This window comes from Siphateles boraxobius, unplaced genomic scaffold, assembly GCF_051911475.1.
Source record: "Siphateles boraxobius isolate OS27281-9 unplaced genomic scaffold, OSU_SipBor_1 19, whole genome shotgun sequence".
Taxonomy (NCBI): Eukaryota; Metazoa; Chordata; class Actinopteri; order Cypriniformes; family Leuciscidae; genus Siphateles; species Siphateles boraxobius.
In genome coordinates, this window is record NW_027508799.1 from 22,897,187 (window position 1) to 22,916,369 (window position 19,183).

A 19,183-nucleotide genomic window follows, 5' to 3' on the forward strand; every position below is an offset into this window, starting at 1 on the left:
TTGTGTTTTCAACATGTCGAGAAGATGCTGTTTTCTTGACTGCGAAAGCAAATCCACATTGCATGCAATTCCAAAGCAAATCAGAGCAAAGCAGGCTCTCGGAAAGGAGGGGTTTAGAGAGACTGAATCATCGAACGAACCGGTTTCAGACTCTTTTAGAAATTAGGTGACGTGCAATGTATATTATGCGTGTGTTTTGACCTTGGATGCATGTAAACCTATTGTAAGAGACCTCCAAAACTAAATTAGGAACTTTTAGAATAGCACAATAGAGGCACTTTAAGCTCTTATGCACATTTTTAGGATCTTGCAATGTTTATTCAACAAACACAACTGCAGTATGTTTTATTTTGTTGTTTGAAAGGTGGAGACATCACCTTCGTTGCTAAAGTGGAGGCCAAAGACTTGCTTCGTAAACCAACCATTAAGTGGTTCAAGGGCAAGTGGATGGATCTGGCTAGCAAGACTGGAAAGCACCTTCAGCTTAAAGAATCTTTTGATCGCTTTTCCAAGGTGATCCCGCTAAACTAACGTATTGTAAAGAAGCATTTGCATAACTTTCCTATTCTTTAAGCAATATTTGGCATTGTTTTTCCCTGTAGATTCACACCTTTGAGATGCACATCATTAAGGCGAAGGAGAACTATGCAGGGAATTACAGATGTGAGGTCACCTACAAAGACAAATTTGATAGCTGCTCTTTTGATCTGGAGGTCAAAGGTTTGTTTTCTGATTGAACACAACAAACACTTGCAAAGACACATGCACTACCAAGTTTGTGTCATTACGATTTTTAAAGTTTTTCTGGAAGATTCAGCAAGGACAAAAGTCACAGTAGAGATATCTGTAATGTTAAAAAAGATTTCTATTTCAAATAAATGATGTTCTTTTGAACTTTATGTTCATCGAAGAATCCTGAAATCAATGTATCAATGATTTCACACAATTTTTTTTTAGCAACAACTATTTTCAACATTGATAAACATAAGAAATATTTCTTGAGCGGCAAATCAGCATATTAGAATTATTTCTGGAGGAGCATGTGACACAAAAGACTGGACTAATGATGCTGAAAATTCAGCTTTGCCATCACAGAAATTTATTTAAATTAAAACAGTTATTTTAAATTGTTATAATATCATTATATTATATATTATTTCATAATATTACTGTTTTTACTCAATACTGTTTTTACTACTCAAATAAATGCAGCCTTGGGGAGTATTAGGGACGTCTTTCAAAAACATAAAAAAATCTTACAGAACTCAAACTTTTAGTGTACATTTTATCCCTTTATCGTATTTCATCCATTTTTTTTCTTCTTCTTCTCAGAAATTCCTGAGGGTTCTCAGAGCATTGATATTCGCTCAGCTTTCAAAAGAAGGTAAAGGGGGACCATCCTCCCCCAAAATATTTTTTAAAGAGAAATATATAGAAATGTTCAGCAAAATGGCTGAAATGTTTTTTAGAAAGTGCGGTTTAGTAAGTACTGTAATTAATTATTATCAAATATAAAATAATGATAATGCAACTTTATGTCAGTATAACATTTCTAAATTCTTGTTAGTGAATATATGAAGGTAAAATATATCAGTGATATATCACATAAAATTATATATATATATATATATATATAGTATATAGTATATACATTTTATGTTACAATAGGCTATCATTCACAATTCAAAAGTAAATCCTACTTGACTTTCAAAAACATAAAATATTCTTTTCCCAACATAAATGATGCATTACAGTGACATCTTCTCTGTGAATGTTTAATCAATTAAAACAGGACTTCTGTTCCAGTAATCCTCAACAAACCGATGTATAAACATGGTTTGATGACGGGCTGGGTTACCAGAAAGTTCTCAGTTAACCATTTTTTCAAATATATTTACCACCAAATCAACCCATCGACAAAACCAACCAAACCAATGTGTTGAACTTGTTCAAAGGCCAACGCTTGCCCTGGGAACTTCCGTCCCAACAATGTGTCAGAAAGCAACGCAAACTATCCAAGCTCATACGTTTCTCCCAAAGTAATATTGGGAGAATCTGTCATGAGAACACCCTTGGTAGTTTGTGCACAAATCAGTTCGCCCAACGCCAGTGCTTTGGTACTCGGCCACCAAGCGAAAGGTTATTGTGTGCACCTCAATCCTGCATTCATTTGGATGCAGAGATTGCAGGCTCTTGCGTTGTTCTTTTAGCATTGTTTGATTCTGATGTTTGTGACTTTTCTGATTCAATTTCAATTAATCTCTTGTGAACAACAGCAGTGAAGGCCAGGACGATGCAGGCGAGCTTGACTTTAGTGGGCTTCTCAAACATAGGTGAGAACTCCAGTCTGGCCCTCACAGGGGACCAATTCTTTCTTTCTTTCTTTTTTTGGACCTTTTTTTCCTGATGCCCTGACAGGGGTGTCTTTTTCTTCAATCCTTCTTTTACACTGTTGTTAAAATCCAACAATATATTTTTGCACTCCTAAAACGATTTCTTCATGTCATTCACTGTGACAAAGCAACCATTCTGCCCTTAACCATCCTGTAATGTGGAAAACAATATTTATGTGCCATTTATTGTTATTATTAATACACATTTTTGCATATAATTAAGTGCAAGTGTATTTTGTAGCCAACAAATACTGGAATCATACAAAATATCATCAATCACACAAACTTATTTTTGGTGTTTTGCCTCTTTTTTGTGAGGTTTGATTTAGTATTTTGTTGTTAAAATTCAGCTAAATAGCAGAAGTTAAACTCAGAAAAAAGTGTGAAAATTATCTTGGCTTGTCTTTTTTTCTTCCTCACGCATTCAGACACGGCAGGTTAGTATCGTAGGTAATTAAACGATTAGACGTAATCACTGGTAAGTATTATAATCCTTTAGCTTCCCAAGCATGACCTGAAAAGGAACTATATAAGCAAGAGTGTTGGCCTACTGTAGTCTGGTAACACTTTATTTAAAGACAGCATTCATTAAAGATTCAGCAACACTCAGCAATGATGGAAACAAACCTTTAGTATTCAGAACCTGACGAAATGGGCACGTTTTCCACTCATTTACGAGTTGTTGGTGGAACACTTCTACATGAAGCTGTGAAATAGTGTTATCGCTACTTTTGTTAATGTAATCTTGATTTATACTCGAGAAACAAGACACGCAACTGCAACTGCAAACCTTCGCTGTTCTTAATACTTGCCTGAGCAACTGCAGACTTGTTGAAACACACATTAAACACAAGAAAATAATAATGTTACCTCCGGACATTCAGGGAAATGTCTGTGTAAGAAGAGGGCTGAATGAAAAAAGCTGATGATTACTAATTTAACTGTCTCACACCCTGATCATGTTTAACGACTGTGATCATGTATAACAACAATATTCACTCCTAATAAACCCTGACTCTAAACCTAATAAAAGAAAACAACTACATTGACAAATGTGTTTAGATAGGACTTCTACAAAGAGATGGGTACAGTTTAAACTACAGACAGAGTTAACAGATTACTATTAATGAATTATAATTAGGGCTGTCAATTAATTCATATCTATCTATCTATCTATCTATCTATCTATCTATCTATCTATCTATCTATCTATCTATCTATCTATCTATCTATCTATCTATCTATCTATCTATCTATCTATCTATCTATCTATCTGTCTGTCTGTCTGTCTGTCTGTCATCATAATCTCAATAATAATGTTCTTTCTGCATATTTTAAATGTTGGTCTATTTACTTATATATCAAATAGACCATCAATTAAAACAACTTATTGCCTATCTGGGAAATTATGTTCATAATTTTTTGTTGTTGGTCTATTTACTTTGCTGGTCTTTATGCCACATCAAGTTCAAACAGATAAACTTTTACAGTAATAACGCATTCTGAGGCCTGCGCTAAATTAATTACATTGACAGCTCTAATTATAAATTTTCCTAATATAATTTTCATTATACTATATTGAATCAAATGTTACATTTTTAGTAAATGATTTGGTATGTACATCCATCATGAGCATGATCATGTGTACACCACATGAAAACCCAATGTTCTCCCCTTTTCACTTATCCTTTCCAATCATAGTGGAATTGAATAGTAATAGCTTCTCACTAAATTTGTGTCCCCAATCATAAACAGCCCCATCCCTTCCTTGATCATGTGATCCACCGTGTAGCTAAAAACTAGTTAGGCATCTCTCCCTGTAACAGGTTACCAATGACATAGCAGGGATTTTCCAGCCCATCTCTTTGTGTGACATGTCTTGAGGAACTAGAAATAAGGAGGATAGTAGTGGAACATCCCGATCTGGTTCCTCAACACATGTCGAGAGAGCTCTAGCCATGACCTCTGACTTCATACTGTCTTACTGCTCTGTGATGTCAGGGAGCACAAGCAAGAGGAAACTCCTGATGTGGACGTGTGGGAGATTTTGAAAAACGCCCGACCTGATCAATATGAGAAGATTGCTTTTGAGTATGGCATCACCGATCTCAGAGGCCTGCTGAAAAGACTGAAGAAAACCAAAAAGGAAGAGAAAAAGAGTGAAGGTGCTAATTTAACCATTGTTAGATTGATAATGTGCAGTATTCAGTTCAGATGTATTGTTGAAGGGTAGTTCAACTTCTGTCATCATTTAATCACCCTCATGTCGTTCCAAGACTTTTGTTCATCTCCGGAACACAAATGAAGATATTTTTAATTAAATATGAGAGATTTCTGTCCCTCCATTGGCAGCAATGTAACTCCCACTTTGACGGTTCAAAAAGTTCATAAATTGATCGTAAAACTAATCCATTTGAATTGAGCAGTTTAGTCCAAATTTTCTGAAGAGACTCGGTCACTTTATATGATGAACAGCTTGAATTTAGGCTTTTATTCAAATATAAGCAAATGCTTTCTAGTTTCGTAGACTGTCAATGAAGGGACAGAAATCTCTCAGCTTTCAATTAAAATATCTTCATTTGTGTTCCGAAAATGAACGAAAGTCTGATGAGTTCGGAACAACATAGGGGTAAGTAAATAATGACAGAATTTTTATTTTTGGGTGAACTAACTGTTTAAATTGTTTCTTTTGAACTGTTTCTATTGAAAATGCCACAGAGCCAATTTCTTCACTTGAAACACTTTTATTCATCTGCATTTTCCACTGTAGCATTTGCCAAGAGACTGGATCCTGCATATCAGGCGGACAAAGGCGGAAAGATCCGGTTAATTGTTGACCTTGCTGACCCAACTGTGGAGTTAAAATGGTACAAGAACGGACAAGAGATTCGCCCTACTCCAAAGTATGTCGCCTCGTATTCTTACACACTCTTTTTTACAACTACATTCAGGAACACGCTCATATGAAACCCTCTGTAAACGCCAACCTGTTTAAAAACTTCATTTATTGTGTTCTTTGGCTTGCTGGTCACAGGGGATGCAGAAACACACCTTCTGCACATGCTATACACACACAAGTGATCCATCAGCATTTCGTACCCGGCAAACACACAACGTTCTTAAAACATTAATCTGTGCCTTGTAGTAACTTCCAGAAATGTTTAAAGGACGTTATGTGAGTGAAGGCCAATGTGAAGCTCTTGAGCTACATTTGAAGTTTTAAATGTAGTGTACAATGAGAAATTAACAACAGGAAAAAGGCACCACCACCCTCACAGGACTTTAATAGAGTTGCAAAAGCTACCTGAATATTTTACATTAAATGCATATTTATCTCTTATGATATGCAGAAATGTTTATTGTACAACACAATAATTGTACAATATCTTTTTTTTATTTGTATTATAAATATTTAATTTATATTTTTATATTTTTCACTGCACCGATTAAGCTATTTGGCATAATACATTTTTGCATATATTCCACAAGAAAAATATTATTTTGTAATAATGTGTATTAAAGTGCTAAATAAAAGAAAAAAAATGTATGACCTTATTTTTAAGATTTAATCTTTTTTATTTAAAAGCTTAACAGGTTACAACTTCTGCAAGAAGTATGAACGCAAGTGTATAGTTTATATAATGGTATTTATGTTGCTTAATTTGTTAATAATTATAAAAGACAATGATAGAACTATAAAATACAGTTATTTGTAATTTTTGTTGAAATCTTCTTTTATAAACATCAAGAAGTTATTTGAAAATTATGGCAGCGTATATCAACCCACTTTTTTTTGTAAAAGCAATTAAATTAAAGCCATTTGGGTGGTCCATGCAGTTTTCTGGTTGCTTTTCTTCAATGATAGTCATCCCAGGGATTCCCTACCTTTTGGGGGAATCTCTCTTTTTCTTCTTCTCTCTCTATAGAACTGTAACACTAATAGCTCTTCCAGTCCTGTTTGATCTAGGCATGATGTCTATCTATCCTTTCTGTCTGTTATGCAATGGTGATCCTACCTGTCTGCTATAACCTCCACTTCCACCTACTCCATCCCGGCTGCTCTGGCTCCTCTATTCACCACAAAGTAATAGGAAGTAAGTCAGCCAGTCCTCAGGACTGTCATGTATATCTGAAACAAAGGAGTGACCCCATTTCTGCTGTATGGATCACTTCTGATGGTTTAAGTTCCATGTTATATGTATAATATATTGCATTTGTTCAATAGAATGACAATAACAAATCCACAAATGATTGAGCTGTCACACAAGCAAGAGTGCTGCTGTACTGAATATCAGCACACACACAATTGACACACCACATGGACAGTTATTTAGTCTATTCTTTCTTTGCCAACGAAAACACTTATAAAAGAAGCCAAAGCAGGATCAACCTTTGTGTATCCATGAGCACATAATTAGATCAACCAAATTAAAGGAACAGAACTAACTGCTGTATAATATCAATTATTTCTGCTTTCTCTTTCCTATCTTAGACTTTCAATAGTGTAATTCAATAGGATTAATAAAAGAGATGACTGAATATGAATGATTAAAAGACAGAATGAATAAATAAATGACTGAAATAAATAAATAAATGAAAGAATAAATAAATAAACAAACAAACAAATAATGCTGATTCATTGCTGAAAGCTTTTAGCTTTTGACGCAACACCTAAATATTTTTCTTGACAATCCTGCTGTCAATATTTAACTGATCATGCCATAAATTAAGCTCCACTTCGGAACTGTTATTTGTAAAGTTAAGAATGTAATGTAAAATTAGCCTTTGAAATGTTATCTTTCAGTAACTAATGAATTGACTGTGCAGGTATATCTTTGAGCATAAAGGCACTCAGAGGATAATGGTTATTAACAACTGTCAGATGAGCGATGACGCTGCTTACTCAGTCACTGCAGGAGAAGAGAAGTGCACCACTGAACTGTTTGTGAAAGGTACATCCACACACCAGCCTACCAGACGATTTCATACTTGAAGTTAATTGTGATGGAATCGATCAATAATGACTGGTTTATAACATCTTTCCCGATACTGTCTGCCAGTGTTTGATGATGTAATCCTGGTCTCCTTTGGTCCTCCTATAGAACTGCCTGTGAACATAGTGAAAGAGCTGGAGCCCGTAACAACCACAGTGAACGAGAGAATTGAACTGGAGTGTGAAGTGTCTGAGGAAGGAGCAAAAGTTAAATGGTATGTGTAATGGACATTTTAGATGTTTATGTTTATGTTTGAAACACAACGTAAAACGAGTAAAAAAACTTGACCTATTGTGCTGACTGTCTGGTAAAGGATGAAGAATGGAGTGGAGGTTCCCACAGGAGTGCGATCACGGTATCGTGTGAAAAGCGAGGGGACCAAACACTGGCTGATCATTGATGACGCCTCAAAGGACGACACTGGCACCTACGCCCTAATGGCCACCGGGGGCACCAGTCAGGCTCACGTTAAAGTTGACCGTATGATAATATTGTTTTTTGAGAGTATCGAAAGCATCTTTGTTTCATCCCTTTCTCTCCTGTTCATTAAATGTTGTCCCCCCCCCCCCTTTGTTTTCCTTCCTGTTACATGCGATTGGATGATTCAGTGAAGCCTCTGAAGATTTTAATGGATCTACAGAGTGCGACAGTGATGTTGGGCCAGCCTCTTAAATTGAACTGTGAGATTTACCCCGGAAATGTCCCGGGCCGCTGGTACAAGAACGGCCAGCTGATCCAGCCTAATGACCGTATCAACATTTTGCATAAAACCAAGTATGCCAACTTACACGTTCAATATTAAACCTCAATCATACCAGGTTATCAGCTCATATACTGCACATAAATATTTTATAAATATGTGAATAAAATATTCCGTTCATTTCTAAAACTAGAACTGTATCAACTGGAGCTCCTTATAGGAAATTCAAGCTTAGGCTAGTAGCTGTGGAACATGGTAGCTGGTTTCTAACTGGTCTAAGCTAGTCAGTAGCTGGTCGACCAACCACCATGGTCCAAAAACCATCCTGACCACCTTAAGTTGGTATGGCCAGGTGCTAACTGTTGTTGCAGGTCCAAGATGGACTATAACAGTCCTTCACAAGAGGGGAGTGAAGGATGACTTAAATATATATAATTATCCTCATTTTCATTTGTGCTTTATATTCAATTTACAGGAATCACAACCTCAACATTGAGAGCTCCACCATTCATGATGCCGGAGACTATACCTTTGTTCCTGAGGGATACACACAGACGCTGTCTGCCAAAGTGCACATCATAGGTACCAGCAACAATCCAGAAATTCTCTAATTGTTATCGTACCTCTGCTAATAGGCTCTCTGAAAGAATCCCATTTGGATTAATTCTGCAGATCCGCCCAAGGTGCACTTAGAGGCACTGAATGTCCAGGACAACACGGTGACCATTGTGGCCGGAAACAAACTTCGCCTGGAGATTCCCATCAGTGGAGAACCAGCACCCAGAGTGGTGTGGATGAAGGGAGAAAGGGTGAGGGATGACCAGTCTTTTCTGCAGAAAATATAAAGAAATATATATTTCTGAACCAGAAACACCTGGATTAAACAAAGCTAATGGGTTTTTCAGGTCATCCTTGATACAGGAAGTCGAGTTCATGCAGAGACATTTGCAGATCACACCTGCCTAACTATTGATGTCACAGAAAGAGAAGATAGTGGAAACTACAAGATCGTCCTTCAGAACGAAGCTGGAGAAGACACGGCCTGTGTTAAGGTCAAAGTTGTGGGTAAGACACTCTCCCCTGAGAGAACATAATATTTGTTTGGGTGATGACATTAATAAAATGTAAATCTCATTCTATTTTGTTTCATCTAGATATCCCAGATCCCCCTGAGGCTCCTCTGGTTACTGATGTGGGTGGAGACTGGTGCACTATGACATGGGAACCTCCACGCTATGATGGTGGTTCCCCCATTCTTGGTATATCAACTTCCTGTGCATAAAAACTGCATCATATTTGTATTTTAGAAGCCTGTTAATGTTAGACTTTGAGTTTTTTCAAATTATATGTCGTAAAAAACCTTGGAATTACTCTGTAGTCTCATTACACTAGCTATATTTTTTATGTCTCATACTCAGCAAGGCTGTATTAGTAAAACCAGCAATATTGTGAAATATTAAAAATCATTTAAAATCACAGTTTTCTATTTTAATATAAAACACATGTGTAAAATATTTTTTCAATTAAATGTAAATAATTTCCTCCATTACGCTTCCATTTTAAACATTGTTTTACATAATTAGTCATCATGATGAATAAATTGTTCCCTGATGAACAAATAAAAACTAGTAAAGTTTAGAAAGTTACAGTATAGTAGATTATATAGTGGATTAAAGTTTATAAGTATACCTCTGGGGGAAAAAAAACTGAAATGAGTTTAAAAAATCATGACATGGCCACTTTAAATATGCAGTTGTGCATTTGAGGCTCTTATTAGCATAACATATGCTAACATATGATAAGTTAAAGAGGCCATATTATGCCCCTTTTCAAAGTCTTGATTTTGTTTTTGGGCTCTACTAGAATAGATTTTCATGCGGGAATGTTAAAAACACATTATTTTTCACATATTTTACATTGTTGCAGCACCTGTCTTTCCAGTCTGCCAGTAACACTGTCTCAATGAAGCACAATGTGCTTTAGCACACCCCTCCTTCTGAAAAGCACAATGTGCTCTGATTGGTCGGCTGGATCAACTTGTTGTGATTGGTCAGCCGCTTATCATAACATATCATATCATAATCATTTCAACACACTTGCACCTTTTATTTGCTTATGCCTTAGGTGGAAATTATTAAAATATTGTGGATATCATTGGAACATACGTTCCTGGAAGACTACAATTGAGGCGTTTCAGGGAGTCCAGAAACAGTGTTTACTGAAGTAGAGAATAATTCCCTTAGATTGGACTTTGTGCTTCTTTTTGACACTCAAACAGCAACCTTACACACTAAAGAAAGTTGGAAATGTAGAAAAAAAAGCATAAAAGGTCTTTAAAGACCTGACCATGATTCTTTTTTTATATACCACAGGATATTTCATTGAGCGAAAGAAGAAACAGAGCTCTCGATGGATGAGGCTGAACTTTGACCTTTGCAAAGAGACCACCTTCGAGCCCAAAAAAATGATTGAAGGTGTGCCGTACGAGGTACGCATCTTTGCAGTTAACGCTATCGGTGTCTCCAAACCCAGTGAACCCTCCAAATCTTTCATTCCTCTGGGTGAGTACACAAGTGGCTCATCTGTAAGGTCAATGGGATTTTGTGTCTCTTTGAATCAGTTATGTCATGAGCACCATCTCTATTATGCAACACAACACGCAGTATGGTCATTTAGGCATGTGCCATTAAGCAAGAAAAAAAGCACTGCAGAGACGCCAGAGCTTGTCTGTTCCTATTTGGGCTCCTATGCGACAGGTGTTGCTGTGTTCATACCAGTATCCAAAACATTCAGTCTGTGACCTCCAAAGCAGAAGCCTGAGATTTAGGAGATACTGAGTACGACTTTATAATGGCAGCCAAATCATCTGCGGATTATTATGTTATGAGATCAGATACTGTCTCTACTTCAGTCACAGCTTAAACACGAAGAGTTGTGCGAGAATAGAAGAGTCCAGAAAAATGAGAGCCCTCGTGAAATTCATGACATACCAGGGTGATCCTCTCCTCTCACATGTATTCGTGTGTGGATTTATTTTATGGATTAAAAGAATAGTTCTTGTTCGTTTCAGAACAAATTATGATGGAAACATTCAGCGACACAAATTATTACATTAATCTAAAATAAACAGAGCTGAATAAAAATAGAGAAATACTATATATATGTATATATATATATATATATATATATATATATATATATATATATATATATATATATATATAATGACTCAAAATATAATAAATAATATAAATCATATATCCAGGATGCATATTTTTATGGCTATTATTTTAGAAGAAATTATAGAAAAATACTAACTGAAAAAATGTAGTGTTGCTTAGTACACTAGTTATTTTAGAACAAATTATCCCAAAAATATTGACTGATAATATTCAGCAACAATAATAACTACCTTCATGTCTACTAGCTGTGACCAGTGAACCCACAATGCTGGTGGTGGATGACGTCACAGATAACACAGTAACTATGAAGTGGAGACCTCCAGACACGATCGGTGCTGCAGGACTTGATGGGTACCAAATTGAATATTGCATCGAAGGAAGTAAGACTACACACATATATGATTTGAGGAAGTGGTTCTCAACTTGTGGCTGTTCATGCCATTTTGTCCTTATGCAATACTTTATTTTACAGCTGACGAATGGATTCCTGCTAATAAAGAGCTGACAGAAAAAACGAGGTACACTATAACTGGTCTGCCAGCAGAGGCCAAGATCTTAGTGCGTGTCAAGGCCATAAATGCTGCTGGGGCCAGTGCACCACGCACCACCCAACACTCCATACTGGTGAAAGAGGTCATCGGTGAGGGTCAACTACCACTTTTATTTTGCTATTTGAAACACATTAATGTAAACTAATAACACATATCTCACAGAGCCTCCTAAGATTCGCATACCTCGACACTTGAAGCAGACGTACATTCGAAAGGTTGGCGAAGTCGTCAATCTCGTCGTACCATTTGTGGTGAGCCAAAAGATCATAATAATAAACCCCAAGCTTATCGAATTCTTCCCTCCTGCTCATTACAGAAAATGTCGAAATCTTTTTTTTTTTATCTTTTAGGGTAAACCAAGGCCAAAAGTCACCTGGTTGAAAGAGGGTCAGCCGATTGAACAAACCATCAGCATTCGTAACTCAGATTGTGACAGCATCATGTTCATCCGCAAAGCTGAGCGCAAACATTCTGGGAAATATGAACTGAGCGTACAAGTGGAGAATCATATCGACACAGCCATGTTGGACATCCAGATAGTCGGTTAGTTAAGAAAAATGCAGTTTAAAAAAAAAGTCTGGCAGTGCTATTTTAGTATAATTTATTTACTATTTTAGTATTTATTAATATTTTGAAATAAGTTTCATTTTTATATTTTTATTTCAGTTTATGTTTTATTAATTTTGTTATGTGCTTTTTATCATTTTTATTAGGTTTTTTATATATTTCTAATTATCTAAATGTATTTTTATTTCAGTTTTAGTCATTTTAGTACTTATTTTAAGTATGTCAAAGCAAAATTTCCAATTTTTGTTTCATTTTTTTATATTTATATTTTGTTTCAGCTTTATTTCATTTATGAAATGATATTTAATAGTTGCAGTTAACAATAGCAATACCGAAATATTGACAATGTTAAAATTCAGATTAATAATAATACTGTACAATTTCAAGAAATATATGGTATTTAATATGTGATTCAGAGAAATATACAGTGGATATAAAAAGTCTAGTATACTTTGTATACTATTTCACATGAGCTTGATGATTAGTTAATTCTGAATCTGATAACAGGGTTTATAAAAGGGTGTGCACACTTATGCAGTTAGGTTATTTTAAGGTAATTTTTATCTTTTTTTTTTTTTCTCTGAAATGCGCCACTTTGGTTTTCATTGGTATTGTTATTATAATATTTACATTAAAGGTGCAAAAGTTCTTATATGATCGATCCTTGTTAACTTTTTTACATTACAACCAGGTGGTTTAACATGGGTATATAGACTTTATATCCACTGTATGATGTAGAGCTAACCTGATCCCACCAAGTTCTTCATCGAAGCACCGTTGAGCATTTTCTTTTGCTGCCTGTCCCAGATCTTCCAGGCCCACCGCAGGCTGTGAAGATCGAAGAGGTCTGGGGGAATAATGTAGCACTGGACTGGAACCCACCCAAGGACAGCGGCAATGCACCCATAACAGGCTACACCATTCAGAAAGCTGATAAAAAGACAATGGTCTGAATAAAACTTTGGTTGTCTTTATGATACTAATGTTTAAAACAAATTTCAAACATGTTTTTCTTTTTTATATGGGTTATACACATATATTGTAAATACACTTTTTTTGTTTAAAAAATATATGTGTAATATTTTAAGTGTAGTGTGTGTATATGTGTGTGTGTGGCACAGGAGTGGTACACATGTGTGGAGCACTACCATCGTACCTGCATCACAATCTCAGATCTGGTGGTGGGTAACGAGTATTTCTTCAGAATCTACTCTGAGAACATGGTGGGCTTAAGTGAAAGTGCTACTCCCACAAAAGACAGTGCTCTCATTGTGAAGGAAGGTAAGGCTCTGCTCTACTCCTACCCATTTGTAAATTAACTTCTTGTGTAAATCCTTTTCAAAGCTGCAGCAAGTGATTTTTTTTTTTAAATGAATGCAATTTATAAAATATTCGGATGTCCTAAGAATTAAAGACCTATTATACTTTTTACATTTTCAACTTTCTTTACCTTTTTGAGCATGAAAAAAGGTCTGCAAAGTTACAAAGCACAAAGTCCGCTACAAACGGAGTTATGCTGCCTTCATGTCCATCGGATTTATCATAAATACAAGTTTCCTACTTAAAAATTGGACATTATCGCCGCTCAAGTTGTATTTTCCACTGGGAAGCTCTGGGATAATTTTGATACCCAAGTTCCTGAGTTGGATGGGCCATAAGCTTTAAACATGGCGGAAGGGGAGAACGATTGCTGCTGTGACTGACATTAGAAGCGTATTGTATCTTTTAAACACTGCGAAAAAAGCCTGTATTTGACTGAAATTCCAAAATTGACTAGATAGATAACGTGGTGAATGTTTATATGGTTGCCAATGAATGGGAAGCTAAATATAATTTTGGCTTTAATAAGATTAAATAAGAATCAGCCTGGTGTCCTCCATGATTCCTGTTAATTCCGACAACAAAGCACTTGAATGCGATCAGGTCATAATCATAACTTGAGAAGTGGGAAGTAGGAAATTTCCGATAGCACGTGAAGGCAGCATTATTCTCAATATCAGAAAGCACTTTTTCCAAACTCCCTGAAACGTCTCAGTTGTAGTCTTCAGTTTTTTCGTCCAGGAACATACCTGGCACAATATTCCTCATTTAAATAATTCCCGCCTAAAGCCTATTAAAAAAGGGGGACGAGGCCTGGTTGAGTTACGTTAGTAGTGGGCGTGGGGTAAGAGGTGTGACATTTCCAAAATATGCTCAAAACGATTGACCAATCACAACACACTGATCCAGCCGACCAATCAGAGCACATTTTTCGGAAAGAGGGGATTCATAGAGACAGGAACTAAACAGTGTTACTGACAGACTGGGAAGAGAGGTGCTGCAACAATGTAAATATGTGAAAAATAAGGTGTTTTCAACATTCAAGCATGAAAACATTCTAGTAGACCCCAAAAACAAAATCAATACTTTGAAAAGGGGCAAAATATGTCATCTTTAAGCAATGATAGACCTGTAAACAGCAAAACAGAATCTGAGCATTTTAGCAAATCTAAAAAAATCGCTCTCAGCCAACCTTAACCAATGGCGGACTACTAGGAAGCGTTTAAAAAATAGTAAAGTAAAGTAAACCTTGATTGCAGTTTATGTTGATTTGGATAAATCTGTGCGCTAGTGGTGCTGGAATCGCTTGCAGCAGTTTTAATTAAAATTCTTAAGCCTAACAAATTTGCTTTTTAGTGGTAATTTGGGCCTGGCTGATGTGGATCTGTGTGATTTTCTTTTTAATAATCTAAGAAATCGCAGGGGAATTTACAGTCTTGGCACCCGAGGGCTGATGTCCTAATTAACACTAATTTACTAATCAACATCCTGCTTGGTCTGTCTTTATATATTTAGTCAGGATTTGAATTGAAATGCACGTCCCTGAACATGGTGTAAAGGAGGGTTGCTCAATCCTGCTCTTGGAGATGAAGGATGTGTCCCAGTTTGAATACACATAATATACATTAAAAGTATGTAGGTTGCTGGGGATGGAAAGTACATCATTTGAGTATTTACAGTGTGCCAGTATCACAGGCCCTCTTACTGCATACTATTTGTTTGAAAGCATTAGAATTAGTTAAATTCACAGCCTTAACCCTCACTTAAATTTTTTTTTCACAATTCTCACATTTTAGTAAAACTCAAATGTCAAGCAAAGACTAAACACAAATTCACGATTCAGAATCCAACAGAAATATTAGACCATCCGGGTCCTTCTTCCATACTGTTTTAAACATACTAAGATTTGGGACCAGTGTTGTTATTGTTAACAAAAAATAAATGATTAGTTGTTGTTGTTGTTATTATTATTATTATTATTATAAACTATTTAAAAACATTTGGTTACACTTCCTATCCTTGTCACAGTGTAATACATTTAAATACTGAGTAATAATAAACAACAACATGTCCTTACTATAGGTTTGGTTTAGGATTAGGGTATGTTTTAGGGTTAGTTGCATGTAATTATGCATAATGAACTGTTATTACTATAGTAAGTATATGTAACGTGTAATAAAAATCTCTAAAAAGTTGCAACTTACTTTAAAAAGTACCAAGCACTACACATAACTGAAATAAAAAGAAAAACTGAAAGAAAGAAAAACTAAAACTAATGATGAAAAAAACTAATTGAACTGAAAATGAATAAAAATTATTAAATAAAAATGACTAAAATGCCATTTCAATTACTAAAAATTTAACTAAAATGAAAATTGAAAATAAGGATGAAAGCTAATTCTAAATATTAATAAAAAACTATAATAGTCTGTAAATCATTCTCAAATAACAGGATGTTTAGGAATGCACTGATCCTAAACTTAGGTTGTGTTATAATGGAAAATATGCAAATTGGGACACTTGCCTGCAGAGTTTAGCACATGAACTACCTGAACCTGTTAATCAAGGTTTGGTTTTTGAGCAGGATTGCACACTCCTGGTGTAAAGTCTGAGTTTTGTCTCAAAGGAACTTTAAAGGCTTTCCTGGAATGTTAAAGGTATGTTCTGCACTTTATAGTAGCTTCACAATTTGATGATTCTCCCTGATACGCATCACTATATACTACCAACACAAAGATTTGTTTACTAGCTACAAATTACTGTGGTGACAGTAACCATGTACGTTCCCAAGTGCAGATTTAAACTTTAACAGACTGTGTGTGTCACGCCTTGCCAATGCTGATGATAAATGTTGTCTTTTCCTCATCACACAAGGGAAATTTCCCCATGATACAGCTCTCGGCTTGTATCATGCAAAGTCCCACTCTCCCTTCCCCTCTCACTCATCCTCCTCCTCCTCCTCCTCTCGCTCTTCCTCTCACTCTCAATCAGGCCTGCAACTGAAGAACCCACAGTATAATGACCGCGACTTCACCGAGCCGCCCACTTTCACTCAGCCGCTTATCAACACCTTTGCCATAGCTGGGTACAACGCCACCCTGAACTGCAGTGTGCGTGCCAACCCTAGGGTAAGTGACTGGCAGGACACTCTACTAGAAAGGATGGGAAGTTCAGATCACCTGGGATACTTTTTTGCCATTGAGATGACTTATGAAAATATGTCCCTTTAAAAAGTGTGCTTTTGCCATATCAATTTTTTTCATAATTTTCATTAAAAAAACATTTTATTTAGCAGACACTTTTATTAAAAGAAAATGATCTCTGTCACTGAATATAGCATAATGAGTCAGGTCTATGTAAGCAACTCTTCGATTGTATGGTTCTTTCTTTTCAGCTGCATTACAAAAGCACTCATTTTTAGCTCGAAGTTCTTTGACATGGATAAGCGGTCCTTCACCGAAACATCCGGATGTACAGTATAATCATTCATAAAACAAATGCAACATGGTCACATGAGTTTCTGACAATCTCCGAATATAATTTGAGTAATCCGATCACCACACATTTGTTTAAATCTATATTTAGTAGTGTCCATTAAACAGATGCTAATACCAGGTTTAAACAGGGTCAAATAAATTCAGTCTAAATTACATACAGTCTAAGTAATCTGCCCAAGTACAGAAAATAGGGGTAAAATTGACAAAAATTGCATGAATTCCAATGATCCTATGGAAACCACACAAGGTTGTGGGTGATTCTGCTAGGCACCAACCATGTGCTCATGGCTTTACACCAGTAGTTAGCTCTTTGTGGCCTGAACTGCGAGAGTCCCAATGGGCTTAACAGCACCTGCTAGTTATAATCTCTGAGCACAGACTCACTGGATCATATTGTATTATTGCCAATAACTCAATACTCTACTGTAACTAACACATGTGAGAAGAGTAGCAGTTTTCACTCCAATGACACTGTGTGTTTGGTGGATTGATACTGCTTTGGTTCCTCTTCACTAGTGATGTTATCTGTTGTTTCCTGTGTATTCATACTATACTCCGTAACTGCTCTCAGCCTAAGGTGATCTGGATGAAAAACAAGATTACCATCATAGACGACCCACGTTACCGCATGTTCAGCAACCAGGGTGTGTGTACGCTTGAGATCCGAAAGCCCAGCCCATTTGATGGAGGTGTTTACACCTGCAAGGCTGTCAATGACCTTGGAGAGGCTCAGGTGGACTGCAAACTAGAGGTCAAAGGTTAGTCTGTGCATTCATTTGATCATCAATATGGATATAGCTTCTTAAGAACACTCCTTTAAGGGGATACATGGCTAATATAATCATGAAGTGATTCAATAGGGAATATTACACCTGATTTTTATTGAAGAGGGATGTTATAGGGATGGCCCTGATATACTTCAAGTGAAATTGAAGAACGAACTGGTCATTTTCAACAAAATCAGAACAAAAAAAAAAAGAACTTTGTTTGGAGTTTGTTTCAGGTATTCAAAACAGCTTGCCAAAGTGAACTTTTGAGAAAAGTTCACTCAGGCTGGTAAAGACCTTTAAACTGCTATTGGTCCATGCCGATTACATAATACGTAAGTAGGCATGGCTTTGGGGCTCCGCCTTCTTTGACATGGAAATCTTCTCTGGTTCATTTCTTATGTTCAGAACAACGAGGTCAGACGTACACGAGTAAAACATGAACACACTGGAGAGCTGCTTTTATGATTAATACTGTAAAGCTGCTTACTTTAAGGCAATACATTGTATTAAGTGATTCATAAATAAGCACGACGTGACGATTGGAGTGGCGAATTGCAGAGCTCTATGATCAGATGCTTTAACTGCTGTTTTCTCACCGCTTTCATTTTTGTTGTGCGTTTATTTTGTTATTGAGAGGAAGGTACGCTGCACGTATTTATATATTCATCTAAACAACGTTACTGTGTTCACTAACAGAATATCGCTACAAAGGTATTTCAAACTTCTTTTCATAGAACGAAAATCAGGGTATATGAGTATATCGGGGCCTTTACTGTTGGGTAGAACGCTGTTTGATTCTACACTGTAAGTGCTTTCAAAACTCAGTCGTTTTCAATGAGGTAACCAACAGTGCTTAAACAAAAGACTGAATGAGGAGCCTGACAAGGGTTCATTTGCCTTCAAGAGTGCCTCAATATAGCTTCATTTTCAACCTAAACACTGTTTTTACACCTAACCAAACAATTCATGTGCACAAGATTACAGCACTTTGGTCCACAATTGTTACAATTCCATTTTTGCCTTTTAAGCTGATGTAATATGAACAATGTCTCAATCTCTTTTGTAGATTTCAGGGGTAAGTACAGTGTTGAAACAATAATATTGCTCTCTTACATGGTCTTACATGGCTTAATGCTCTCTTACATGGTCACAATTGTTTATAATAGTGCTGTGTAGCTTTTCATCTCACCACTGCCACTGGACCACAGA

At 36.2% G+C, this 19,183-nt stretch overlaps 1 protein-coding gene across 12 annotated transcripts in view; it reads left to right on the forward strand.

Annotated features, from left to right (window-relative positions):
* Positions 1–19,183, forward strand: part of mybpc1 (myosin binding protein C1) — a 41,021-nt gene that overhangs the window by 18,808 nt on the left and 3,030 nt on the right. For all 12 annotated transcript variants that reach the window (XM_077234337.1, XM_077234333.1, XM_077234328.1 and 9 more), the window contains 23 exons: positions 365–513; positions 603–720; positions 1,333–1,384; positions 2,277–2,333; positions 4,395–4,558; positions 5,164–5,296; positions 7,221–7,345; positions 7,496–7,601; positions 7,701–7,867; positions 7,996–8,161; positions 8,563–8,669; positions 8,760–8,896; positions 8,993–9,152; positions 9,242–9,346; positions 10,460–10,648; positions 11,515–11,649; positions 11,742–11,909; positions 11,983–12,071; positions 12,171–12,363; positions 13,195–13,334; positions 13,509–13,668; positions 16,699–16,835; positions 17,776–17,962. In XM_077234337.1, coding sequence (XP_077090452.1) covers positions 365–513; positions 603–720; positions 1,333–1,384; positions 2,277–2,333; positions 4,395–4,558; positions 5,164–5,296; positions 7,221–7,345; positions 7,496–7,601; positions 7,701–7,867; positions 7,996–8,161; positions 8,563–8,669; positions 8,760–8,896; positions 8,993–9,152; positions 9,242–9,346; positions 10,460–10,648; positions 11,515–11,649; positions 11,742–11,909; positions 11,983–12,071; positions 12,171–12,363; positions 13,195–13,334; positions 13,509–13,668; positions 16,699–16,835; positions 17,776–17,962 — 3,144 coding nt within the window. The remainder of the gene's footprint in view (positions 1–364; positions 514–602; positions 721–1,332; positions 1,385–2,276; positions 2,334–4,394; positions 4,559–5,163; positions 5,297–7,220; positions 7,346–7,495; positions 7,602–7,700; positions 7,868–7,995; positions 8,162–8,562; positions 8,670–8,759; positions 8,897–8,992; positions 9,153–9,241; positions 9,347–10,459; positions 10,649–11,514; positions 11,650–11,741; positions 11,910–11,982; positions 12,072–12,170; positions 12,364–13,194; positions 13,335–13,508; positions 13,669–16,698; positions 16,836–17,775; positions 17,963–19,183) is intronic.